Source organism: Mirounga leonina, unplaced genomic scaffold (genome assembly GCF_011800145.1).
Source record: "Mirounga leonina isolate KUSES-001 unplaced genomic scaffold, KU_Mleo_1.0 Mir_173, whole genome shotgun sequence".
Taxonomy (NCBI): Eukaryota; Metazoa; Chordata; class Mammalia; order Carnivora; family Phocidae; genus Mirounga; species Mirounga leonina.
In genome coordinates, this window is record NW_023270447.1 from 73,867,195 (window position 1) to 73,878,414 (window position 11,220).

Sequence of the window (11,220 nt, forward strand, 5' to 3'; positions counted from 1 at the left end):
TCTTCTGACTGAGCCTGCCAGGTGCCCAATTTTACTTCTGAAGCCCACAAACTGGGGATAACAAAAGCCATGCCTAGAGGGTAGTCGTGGACATTAGATGAGAAGCTGCAAGTAAAAGCTCTTAGTGGAATGTATATTCTGCTAAGAGTAAGTGGTCAATAGTATGAACTATGCATTATTAGTTATAGGTGGCAGCTGGGGAGGGAGCACTGAGCAGGAGATGGAGATATGAGACCTGATGGCTTTCAGATCGGAACCGATGGCAGAGGAATGGCTAAAATGACCCCAGGAGAGGTGGAATAGGTCTCAGGAGGGAATCGTGCCACCAGGGAAGAAGAGGGGGAAGGAGGAAAAGGAGGGGCAACAGAGAAGGGGAAAGAAAGTGGAAGTGAAGGGGGGGGGGAGAAAGAGGAGGTGCTAAGGAACCCGAGAAGAAGCTCCAGAGGGGAAAGAACCAGAAGAAGCCGGTACCAGGGCAGTTGAGGCCGAAGGGAAGGCTGGGGAAAGCCCCAATTGTCCTACTAATAATGAGACCAATAACTTGGTCGGAGGGTGTGGTGGGAGGCTGAGGGGCAGAAGAGAGTAAGGTGAAAGGGTGAAGCGAGGTGGGCAGTCTAGAGGCCAGCTGAAGCCAGTCCAAAGGGCGTGGGGCCTAGTTGGGTTCACTCGACAAGGCCCGGCCTGCGGGAAAGTGACGTCGCTTGGAATCCAGATTTTGCCACTGTGACCTCCACCTACTCACTCACCTTTTCTGAGCCTTAATTTCCTCACCTGTGAAGTAGGGATACTAACTACCGAGCGGAGTTTTCGTGAAGCTGCTGGTGGGTGCTCCCAGGACCAGGTGTGCTACTACACCTGGATCCCGCCCCCTTTTGTCCGAGCCCCGCCCCAGATCGCCGAACCGAGCTCCGCCCCGCCGCGCCCACTAGCCACGCCCCCGACGAGGGCCCCACCCCGGCTGAGCCTCTGGCCCCGCCCCAGAATGGCCACGCCCACCTGGCCACGCCCAGGTTGCCTGGGTCTCGCTCCCCACATCCCAGCGGAGCCGAGTCGGGGAGGGACGCACTACACCAGCTCTCCGCCGACCCCCGGGCCTCGCCCCGCCCATGGCCGCGCCGGGACCCCGCGCCTTACGGGTCGCGCTCTGCGGCGGCTGCTGCTGCCTTCTCCTGTGTGCCCAGCTCGCTGTCGCCGGTAACGCGGACCAGGATCTGGTTTGGAGGCCCAGCCCGGGCAGGGGCAGGCAGAGCCTACCTTCATCCAGCCGCCTCTTCTGGAGCGGTCTGGGCTGGGGGGCGGGGGGCTGGAGGGGACTTTCCAGAGAGTTCAGGGCTCCGGCGGTGGGTGAAGGGGGTTCTCGCCATGTGTGAAGCATCCGTATGTAATAGGCTCCAGGTGTGGGGGATTAGAGGCTTCAGGTGTTTGGAGGGGACCCCAGGTGTGTCTGGAGGTGTCAGCTCCTCATCTATCAGGGAACCCCAGGTGTATGCAAAGGGAAGGGACTCTGGGTGAATGTGGGGGAGGTTGGGGGTGTGTGTAACCATGCGTTTGTGGAAACTCCAGGTGTGTATTGGGCCTTAGGGGATCCAGGTGAGTGTATGTGTGCAAAGGGGTGAGAGCCACAGTAGTGGGGAATTGGGGGTGCAGTTCAGTTTCAAGGAGTTGCTCCTACGCCCAGGTAAAGGAGCTCGAGGCTTTGGGCGGGGAGCCCTGCTCCGCATGAACATCTGGCCAGCTGTCCGAGGGGCCTGCAAACAGCTCGAGCTCTGTGAGCATTGTGTGGAGGGGCACAAAGCACACAACCTCTCTGGCTGCGTGTGGGAGCAGTGTCGGCCAGAGGAGCCAGGTACGGAGTTGGGCCCTCCCCAAATCGAGTGCCCCTAGTTCTGAACCCCAGGGCCTTGGCACCTCTCCCCATATCTCTCCCCTACACCTTCTCCCACCAGGACACTGTGTGGCCCAAGCTGAGGTGGTCAAGGAAGGTTGTTCTGTCTACAATCGCTCAGAGTCGTGTCCAGGTAAGGGGACTCCTGCTGGCCTAAGCCAAGTTGGAGAGAGGGGACTGAGGTGTCCCCAGCCAGAGCCTGCCCTCCAGGAAGGAATCGGCCTCTCTCGGGGAGCAGACAGTGCTCATGAACACCTGGGTCCAGTTTCAGTTCTGCCTTTAGCTCACTGAGCAGCAGTCCCTCGCCCTCTCTGGCCTGTTTCCCCAGTTAAAAATTGGCACAGCCAAAGGATCCAGGACAGATGTGTGGAGGGCATGAAGGAGTTGGCTCGTCTAATTTAAAACACAGTGAGGACTTCCGAATCAGAAGTTCAGAAGGGAATGGGGGGAGGGCTTCCTGGAGGAGGTGTCATCAGAGATGACCCTTAAAGGTAGAGATGGAGAGAGGGCACATCTGGTGGAAGGAACCGTATGAACTAAGGCTTGAAGCTGGACCTGGAACAGGGGACCTGATCTGAGTCAGAAGTCCAGCTGGTGGCCTGGGCTGGGGTCTTGGTGGGAGTCAGGGAGTGGGAGGGCTGATTTAGCATGGGTTCCCTGTCTTTCCAGCTGCCCACCACTACCCCACCTATGAACCAAAACCAGTCACAACAGGTAGGTGCTACCCGGGGGAATCCGAGTGGTGGGAGGACTAGAGGTGCCAGCAAAGACAGCTGGGCTCAGGCACTGACCTGCCTGTGACCTCAGCCCTGTGACCTCTCCTGCTGAGACTGTTCCCACACCTGTAAAATGGGTTGCTGTGAGGATTTTATGAGCAGGTGTATAGAGCCTAGTTCAGTGTCTGATGCATAGAAAGTGATCAGGAAATGATGGTTCCTGTCCCTTGTCCCCAACACCAGTTCTGGGAGCTCAGGCTGACCCTCTCAGGACCTGCCCTTGGTGCTGAAGTGTGTATGGATGGCTCAGGTCACCAATGAGGTGTACTCAGCGACTACCAAGGCAGGCTCCTGGCAGAGCAGAAGCAAGAACTCTGCCCCTTGATTCCCACTGCCTCTCAGGGCCTGGAGGTCACCAGGCTTGGTAGGGATGGCTGCAGAGGCTTTGGTTAATTAAAGCCAGAAACTTGATCTTAGAGGCTGAATTACTGATGGCTCAGCTCCTTCTGGCTGAGCCCCAGATCAGTCTTGGGTAGCTCATTTCTTCCCTCTCCTCCTTTTCCCCCAGTGTCCTTCTCTGGGGCTCCCTGAGCTGTAGCTGGGACCACCCTTTGCCTTTCATATTCTCAGACCCGCTTACACAAGCTATACCCTCCGAGAAGTAGACCTGGCTCCCAGCTGGGCTCCTCTCCACTGCCCCAGAATGATCTTCTGCCACCAGCCCTGCCCTGCCCTGGCACCTGGCCTAGGGCCTGAAATAGAAACCCTAGTGGGGGTTGATGGCTAACGTGGCACAGCTGGGAGTCACCCGGACAGCCTGGCAACCATGGGCCCTGAGATGGGGGGTGGGAGGGTGGAAAGAGTCAGGGAGCGCTGTGTGACTGGCTCTGTCTTAACTGTGAGGTGACTTTGGACAGGTCTGGTCCTCAGAACCCAGCTTCTCCCTCTGACACACATCACCTAGTCTCCATTCATCCACTTGATAGGGTGTGAGCCTCCACTTCTTCCTTCTCTAAGGGCTCTGACATCGGGTGACTTCAGGGTCTCGGGACTTAGGAGTCCTGAAAAGGGACGATATCATCTGCATCTGGGCTTTGAACCCTGAGACCCAAGGCCAAAAGAAGCTCTGAGCCGAAGGGGTCAGAGGCCCAACTTCTGGGTCCATCCTCACCCTAGTGGGCCAGTGTGGGATAGGGAGGCTAGAAGGGAGCTCATCGCTCTCAGGACCATGCAGTCCTGAGCCCAGAGAGGATGTGAAAGACATCAAGCCACAGAGCAACCGGGAGCAGAGCCAGGGCTGGAGCCTAGCCCCACCACCCCGCCACCCCCCTAGCCAGGCCCACCCCTGTCCCACCGGGCGCTTCCCACTGCCCACAGGATCTGGGCTGAACTTCTGAGCCTGCTGGTCAAGGCTCTCATTGTGAGGACTGGAGCCTCCAGGTAACCTCTGCTGGTTATTGGGGTGGGGTTGGGATCCTGGTCCACAGCAACCCGCTATGACCTGCACCCTGCAGGGAGCCCCCCAGTTCCCGAAGCCCACAGCCCTGGCTTTGATGGGGCCAGCTTCATTGGGGGCGTTGTGCTGGTGCTGAGCCTGCAGGCAGCGGCCTTCTTCGTCTTACGCTTCCTCAAGGCCAAGGACAGCACCTACCAGACACTGTGAGTACCTGGCCAGCCAGTGGAGTCCCAGCTCACTTTCCCCACCCGACTCTTGCCCTTTGGGTCCCTTTTAGCGCCAGTGCACTGTCTTCTCAATGGGGCGGCCCTAAGGGCAATGTCTTCCTTCTGATGTCACCCATGTGAGCCACACTTCTCCCTCCTCAACGCGTGGGGTTCTCTCTGCCCCCTGTTGGCTGGGGCCAGGACTCAGCCTGGGCCCGTGTCTGAGAGCCCAGCTGAGCCCACCTGTCTTTGTCCCTCATGCTGCCAGCAGGGAGGAGAGCCAGTAGGTAATAGCCCAGGCAAGCCTTCGTTTTGTGGCTCTGTGGCTGGTTTTCCTCTAGGAAGGGGAGCTGCCCTGAGGCCCCCGTGTGCCGTGTGTGCGGTGGGGCGGGTCGCTGCAGCCTCCCTCAAAGTGTGTGCTTCCGGCCACTGCCTGCTGTCTGGGGGTGGGGGTCCTGAGCCCAGCTAGGCAGGGCCACTGCCCTGAGTGCCCTCTCTGTCTGGCCTCTGCAGAATCTGACCCCCCTTCAGGCCTGGATTCCGCAGGGGAAGGAGGATGAAGAGGCTGCCCTCTTGGCCCCCTTGTAGGCACTGGGGGTGGGAAAAACTTTGGCCACCAATGTCTGGCCCCTGTGGGCTATCAAGCAGGCTCGTGCTTCCTGTCCTGGGCCTGGTACCTGCACTGAGAGCATTCTTCGACCACCTCCTGTCTTATCCATCATGCCTGCAGGCCCCCTGCCTGGCACGGGGTCTGTGCCTGCCCCTTCCCACCCACCTGACCTGGCACTGCCCCCAAATAAAAGAACTCTTTCCAGCACTGTGCTTCATGTCCTGTGTCTTGGGCTGTGTGTGGATCTGTGGGGGGTGGGGTATAGCCATCGTCCTTTCCTTAATGGGAACTCAGCCTTGGACTGCTACTATCACTTTTTTTTTTTTAAAGATTTTATTTATTTATTTGACAGAGAGAGAGAGCACAAGCAGAGGGAGCAGCAGGGGAGGGAGAGGGAGAAGCAGGCTCCCCCCGCCCCCAGCAGGGAGCCTGATGCAGGACTCATCCCAGGATCCCAGGATCATGGCCTGAGCGGAAGGCAGATGCTTAACTGCTTAACCACTTAAACGACGGAGCCGCCCCATCACCTTTTAAAATATTTTCGTTTGTTATACGTGTTTAACGCTCCCCATCCCCCTGCCCCCCAGCCCTTTACAGATCAGTCTGTGGAGACTCAGAAAGGTAAGTACACTTGCTCAAGATCACCCAGTGGGACGGGGCAGGGCTAGGATTTGAATCCAGGTTTTTCTGACTCCAGAATAAGCAGAAGTTCAGAATCCTCCTGTAGAGGCATCTCCAGGCTCTCTCGGCTCCTAAAGTTAGGTCTCCACCCCAATGCCAAGGGGATATGCCCCTAGGACTCACAGCCATTTCTGCACTTCTGGCCTTCCTCACTCAGGCCCTCCCGGAAAGCCCCTGCCCTCCCATGCCCACCTCTTCCCCCTGCCCCCGCCCCCGCCCAGAAGTCTTCCCTGACTGAGAACACCTCCCACTGCTGGGCACTGCTGGGAAGAAATGCCCCCACCTCCTTCTGGTTTTCCACTCAGTTAAGGACCTTTCTTTATCAGATGTTTGCTTTTTCCAAAGTAGTAAATGCCTGTAGGGAACACAAGGTCTATAAAGAAATGGATATGAAGAGTGAGGAACACTTTCCCTGGGCCCCACTCCCCAGAAATAACTATGCTTAACAATATGTTTCAGACTCTTTTTGTAAATTTACAACATACATACACACATTCAGTGTTCTTAAAATACAAAGTTGGGATTGGGCTATACATATTGTTCCGCAACTTTGTCCCTTTCATTAGAGCTCAGATTTGCCCTATGACTTGTCCAGATGGTGATATTTTATTTGCCTGTATCCTATCAATGTTCAGTTGGGTCACTTCCATGTTGATTTTTTTTTTAAAGACTTTATTAGCACAAGCTGGGGGAGAGGCATAGGGAGAGGGATAAGCAGACTCCCCATTGAGTGGGGATCCCAGGACCCTGAGATCGTGACCTGAGCCGAAGTCACACACTTAACTGACTGAGGCACCCAGGCATCTCCTTGTTGATTATTATAAACAGCACATAATTTTTTTTAAATTAAGTAATCTCTATGCCCAACGTGGGGCTCAAACTCACGAGGCCAAGATCAAGAGTCACATGAGTTGCACCAACTGAGCCCGCCAGGTGCCCCATTAAAAAAAATTTATTATAAGTAACACATGGTGGGCGTCTAGGTGGCGCAGTCGGTTAAACATCGAACTCTTGCTTTTGGCTGAGGTCGTGATCTCAGGGTCGTGAGATTAAGCCCCACCTCTGGCTGCACACTCATTCTGCTTGAGATTCTCTCTCCCTCTCCCTCTGCCCCTCCCGCTCATGCTCTCTCTCTCTCTCAAATAAATAAATCTTTAAAAAAAAAAAAAGCACATGATAACTAAGCTTGTCTGTAGATCTTGGCACACCTGTGGGAGAGTTTGGGGAGGAGAGATCCCTGGAATTGAAATTTCACGATCTCAGAGAGTCCATCTCACGCATCCATCCTGTCTGGCACACTCGGCCTCTGCCTTCCCGACACCCCCTGCTACCGCCTCCCTCCGGGCCCCCATGAGCACTGGGCCTGGATAGAGAAGGCCTTCAGGGAAGGCTTGATGAACAAATGGCCAAGTGAATGGATGAGTGCACAAACAAGCAAATGAGCCTTCCCTCTCCTTTGCTATCCCCTGAGGATTCTCCCCAGCTCAGACCTCAACTCTCACATCTGGACTGTGGCTGTTGCCTCCTCCCGGGCCTCCTAGCCTCGAGGCCTGCCGGGCACAGTCGCCGACTCAATGGCCTGCCTATATTAGCAACTATTTCCTAGGTGCTGTCAGGGTCTCCCCGACAGACTTGAGAGTGGGCATGAAGTCACTTTGCCGAGAGTGTGTCTCCCTGGTGGGGAGTTTGGGCAAAATCTCTGTGGCTCTGGGCATAGAGGTGCCAGAGAGTGAACAAGCCATGTTCTGTCTCTGGGCCTCGGTTTCTTCTTGTTTATTCATTCATTGAACCAAAGTTTATTGAGTGCCCGCTTTGTGCCAGTCCCATAGCCCAGGGCCAATAATGCCTACGAGCCGGGCTGCGTAGGACCAGAGGCCACACACAAACCACACCCAGCAGGACTAGTGGAGTGCGGCAGGTGCCCAACGGATGGTAGCCGTGGTCATAACACTTGACAAGGACCAGGGAGGGATCCCTGCAGGAGGTGGCGGGAGGCCTGGACCTCCACACACAGGTGGGGCTTCGCAGGGAGAGATGGAGAGGAGAGCATCCCACACGGAAGGCACAGAACAAGCAGAGGGGCAAAGGCGGAAAGCCCTATGCGAATCCAGAGGTCTGGAGAGATGGCTGCAGAGCCCCAGAGACCAGGATCAGAAGTCGGACTCCATCCCAGCCTCCAGGGCTGAGGGAGGAAATGCCTCTACCCTCTGCTGATTCTAGCCTGGGTGCGATGTCCCTCGGGAGTCAGGCTTCATGTTCTCCCATCAGCCTGGCCCCTTTATAAACTGGCATCTTCCCTCAGGACACCAGCAAGATGGGGCTACTATGGACCCCATTCTACCTTTTTTTTTTTTAAAGATTTTATTTATTTATTTGAGAGAGAGAATGAGATAGAGAGAGCATGAGAGGGGGGAGGGTCAGAGGGAGAAGCAGACTCCCTGCTGAGCAGGGAGCCTGATGCGGGACCCTATCCCGGGACTCCATGATCATGACCTGAGCCGAAGGCAGTCGCTTAACCAACTGAGCCACCCAGGCGCCCTCATTCTACCTTTTTGCTCCTCTTCCTTGGGAAGCTGGCCTGCCTGAGGACCCAGGGCCACCCCAGCTGCCCAGGGTCTAGGTTGCCCTCCCCACCAACCCTCACTCCTTCCCTGGGTGTCCTTCTCCCACCCAGGCGCATTAGCCTCAAGGAGCGGGGTGGGAGTTTGATCATCTGGGCTCTGCACTGTAAATTTATGCAAATAGATGCAAATGGTGCCAACCCTTGACCCTTGGCAGCTCTGGAGGTAAGGGTCCTGACAGCTGGAATCTGGGAGATGGAAAGAGAACCACAAAGGGGTCTGGAGGAGATATGCCCACTCCCCCATGCCCACCCTGTGGCCACCCAGCCCTGCATCTTCCTGCAGAACCCAGGGAACCAGAAGCCACAAAATTGTCCTCCTGCCCAGTTGTCCTGGAGCCCCAGGAAGTTGTGAAGAGAAAGGAGCTACAGGTCCTCAAAGTCAGGGATGCCAGGAAGCGGTCAGGGACCTGGAGTGAAGTGGGTAGGCTGGGGATGCAGTGATTACTGTCTAAGCTGAGAGGCCATGACCAAGGGGCAAGGAACCTAGTGTGTGTTAAGGTTGACTCTGTGAGGTAGCTGGTTCTATCCCATTTTGCTAAGTGGGAAAGTCAGGCCCAGGGATGATAAGCTGGGTGCTCACGATCACAGAGCCAGTAAAGAGTGCAGCTGGGATCTGACTTCTGGCTTCGAGTCCCTCATTGCTCTGGGCACGGGGTGAGACTTAAGGCACCTTGGCCTCTGGGATTTCAGGGCAACCTGGACCACCTGGCAAGATGGGCCCCAAGGGTGAGCCTGCTGAGTGTGTGGGACCATGGGTATCCTCTGCTTTCTTTGCTTCTGTCCCCAGGACTAGAGAGGGGTGTCTCTGCTCGGCTGCTGTTGAGCAATCCACCGTGGGGGGATGGAAGGTTGGGAGAAGTGGGGGGGATTAGGAGAGGGGCCTGGGCACCTCCCCTCTGGTTTGTGGGCCTTGGAAGTACTCAGACCTCAGAGCCAACACTCTGTCTTTTCCTGGGTCAGGAGATCCAGTGCCCCTACTGTGGTTCCAGGAGGCAGCCTTCACAGGAGCCAGGAACTTGGCATCAGGTGGTGCTGGGGTGTCGATCGGCCGCCAGACATGGCCCAGCCCTCCGTAGAGCCTCTCTTCAGGGGCCTGATGGAGCTGAGAGGGCTCCTGGGGGTCCCACCCTTGGCCTGTTCCATTGCCTGCAGGGTGAGGGTTGGCAACCCCCCTTGGCAACTCCCCTCAGCCCATCTCCCCTTCTGTAGGCCCTAGAAGCTGCCAGGAGCTGCTGAGCCGGCGTGCCACGTTGAGTGGCTGGTACTGTCTATGCCTACTCGAGGGCAGAGCCTCCTGGCTTGTTGTGACAAGGACACCACAGAAGTCGGCTGGCTGGTGAGTGTCAGGGAGGCTCAAGGGCTCCGAGGCCAGGCCCAGCGGACACTTTTCCTCTTGGCCCCTAGGGGGAGCCAGAGCCCACTGGAGCCAAGGCCTCTCTCCCAGCCCCTCGCCGGCAAACGTTTACTGAGCTCCCAAAGGGCCTGAAGAAGTCTGTGAAGGCTTCACAGAGGAGATGCCATTTGAAAGGGCCTTGAAGGCTGTGTAGAAGTTCTCTAGATAGATGGGGGCTGAAGGGCATTCCAGGTAGCTGGAAAGACAATCACAGGGAAGCAGGAGAGGACGAGAGGGTTTGAGGAGATCGTGGGAATGAGTTGAGGAAAGATAAGAGGTCAGGGGTGGGGGCGCCTGGGTGGCTCAGTCGTTGAGTGTCTGCCTTCGGCTCAGGTCATGATCCCGGGGTCCTGGGATCGAGCCCCACATCGGGTTCCCTGCTCCGCAGGGAGCCTGCTTCTCCCTCTCCCACTCCCCCTGCTTGTGTTCCCTCCCTCGCTGTCTCTCTCTCTGTCGAATAGATAAATAAAATCTTAAAAAAAAAAAAACAAAAAACTTCCTTTAAAAAAAAAAAAGAAGTCAGGGGTGTTGGTGATGGACTGGTGTAGGTCAAGCATGGATTAAGGGCCTCTGCAGAGGCCAGTTCATGGAGGGCACAGAATGGCTGACTGAGGAGCATGGGAGGCTATGGAGAGCCATGGAACATTGTAAACAGAGGAGGGGCCCGGTCAGACATATGTTTTAGGAAAAAGACTTGGGCTGCACCATGGAAGGTGTACTGCGGTGGGGGATAGGATGGAGGCAGGGACACAGGTTAGGAGGACGGCAGGGGTCCGGGTCACCAGGGAAGGAGAGGCCCTTAGACTGAAGGATATTGAGGAGAGAAACTCTGTAGGACCTGGGGACTGCTTGGCTTGCTGTGGGAGATGGGGGACGTCAGGGTAAGGCCAGGACTTGAGCCTGGGACTCTGGAGGTGACCTCTCTGCTCTAATATCTTGATTCTTCTAGTAAATTAGAGCAGGTTGTTTTGATCTGACTCCCAGCAGGACTGACCATCCTCCAAGGGCAGGCCCCATGTTTCTCTCATTTCAGTCACCCTGGGACTTGTCAGGCTTCGGCAGGAGGGGGACGGTCAGCAGAAGTTAGTAAGGGAATGTGGAGTTCATCACTATTTACAGGCAAAGATCACTCGGACTCACACGTTATCAACAAGCCCCCAATTCAAAGAGGGGGCAGGTGTCTGCCCACCCCTCACAGTGCGCCCTCTCTCTCTGCTGACCTGCCCTCTGCTTCTCCCTGTCTCCTGTGCTGGCCTTCTCTGCCTCCCCAAGTGTTCCAAAAGCAATAGGATGGTTCTATGGGTTTATTCTGCTCTTGGTCCTCTTACAAAGCCGGTTTTGGGAGCTGGAGTCCGAATTCTGGCTGGGGAATGAGAATTTGCACCAGCTCGCTCTTAGGGGTAAGTTCCCCCCAGGGCCCCAGGGGCCTGGGAGGGGCATTTCGCTGGCACTCTGAATCCCCACCGTGGGATCTGAGGATTCCTCCATCCCTGCCTCCCCCTTCCCCCCAGGTACCTGGGAGCCGCGGGGGGTGGGGTTGGGGTGGGTGGAGCTGGAGGACTTTATTGGCAACTGCACTTTTGCCCACTCTGAGGCCTTCTGCCTCCTTGGTGCTGCTATTTTCTCCTGGGATCTGCTAACATCCCCCTC

At 56.4% G+C, this 11,220-nt stretch overlaps 2 protein-coding genes across 3 annotated transcripts in view; both read left to right on the plus strand.

Annotated features, from left to right (window-relative positions):
* Positions 1-1,041: 1,041 nt before the first annotated feature.
* On the plus strand, positions 1,042-5,080 carry CD164L2 (CD164 molecule like 2). Of its 2 annotated transcripts, XM_035020206.1 has the most exons (6): positions 1,042-1,194; positions 1,679-1,846; positions 1,947-2,018; positions 2,555-2,599; positions 4,116-4,260; positions 4,777-5,080. In XM_035020206.1, exons 1-6 carry the CDS (start codon positions 1,107-1,109, stop codon positions 4,781-4,783), a joined length of 525 nt encoding a protein of 174 aa, XP_034876097.1. In that variant the 5' UTR covers positions 1,042-1,106; the 3' UTR covers positions 4,784-5,080. The 2 variants fall into 2 exon arrangements, with proteins under 2 accessions (XP_034876097.1, XP_034876098.1); XM_035020207.1 differs by lacking the exon at positions 4,777-5,080 and having other exon boundaries at positions 4,116-4,264.
* A 4,154-nt stretch (positions 5,081-9,234) lies between these two features.
* Positions 9,235-11,220, plus strand: part of MAP3K6 (mitogen-activated protein kinase kinase kinase 6) — a 15,153-nt gene continuing 13,167 nt past the window's right edge. Inside the window, exon 1 of the mRNA XM_035019006.1 lies at positions 9,235-9,330. Within this exon, the coding sequence (XP_034874897.1) occupies positions 9,235-9,330 (96 nt within the window). The remainder of the gene's footprint in view (positions 9,331-11,220) is intronic.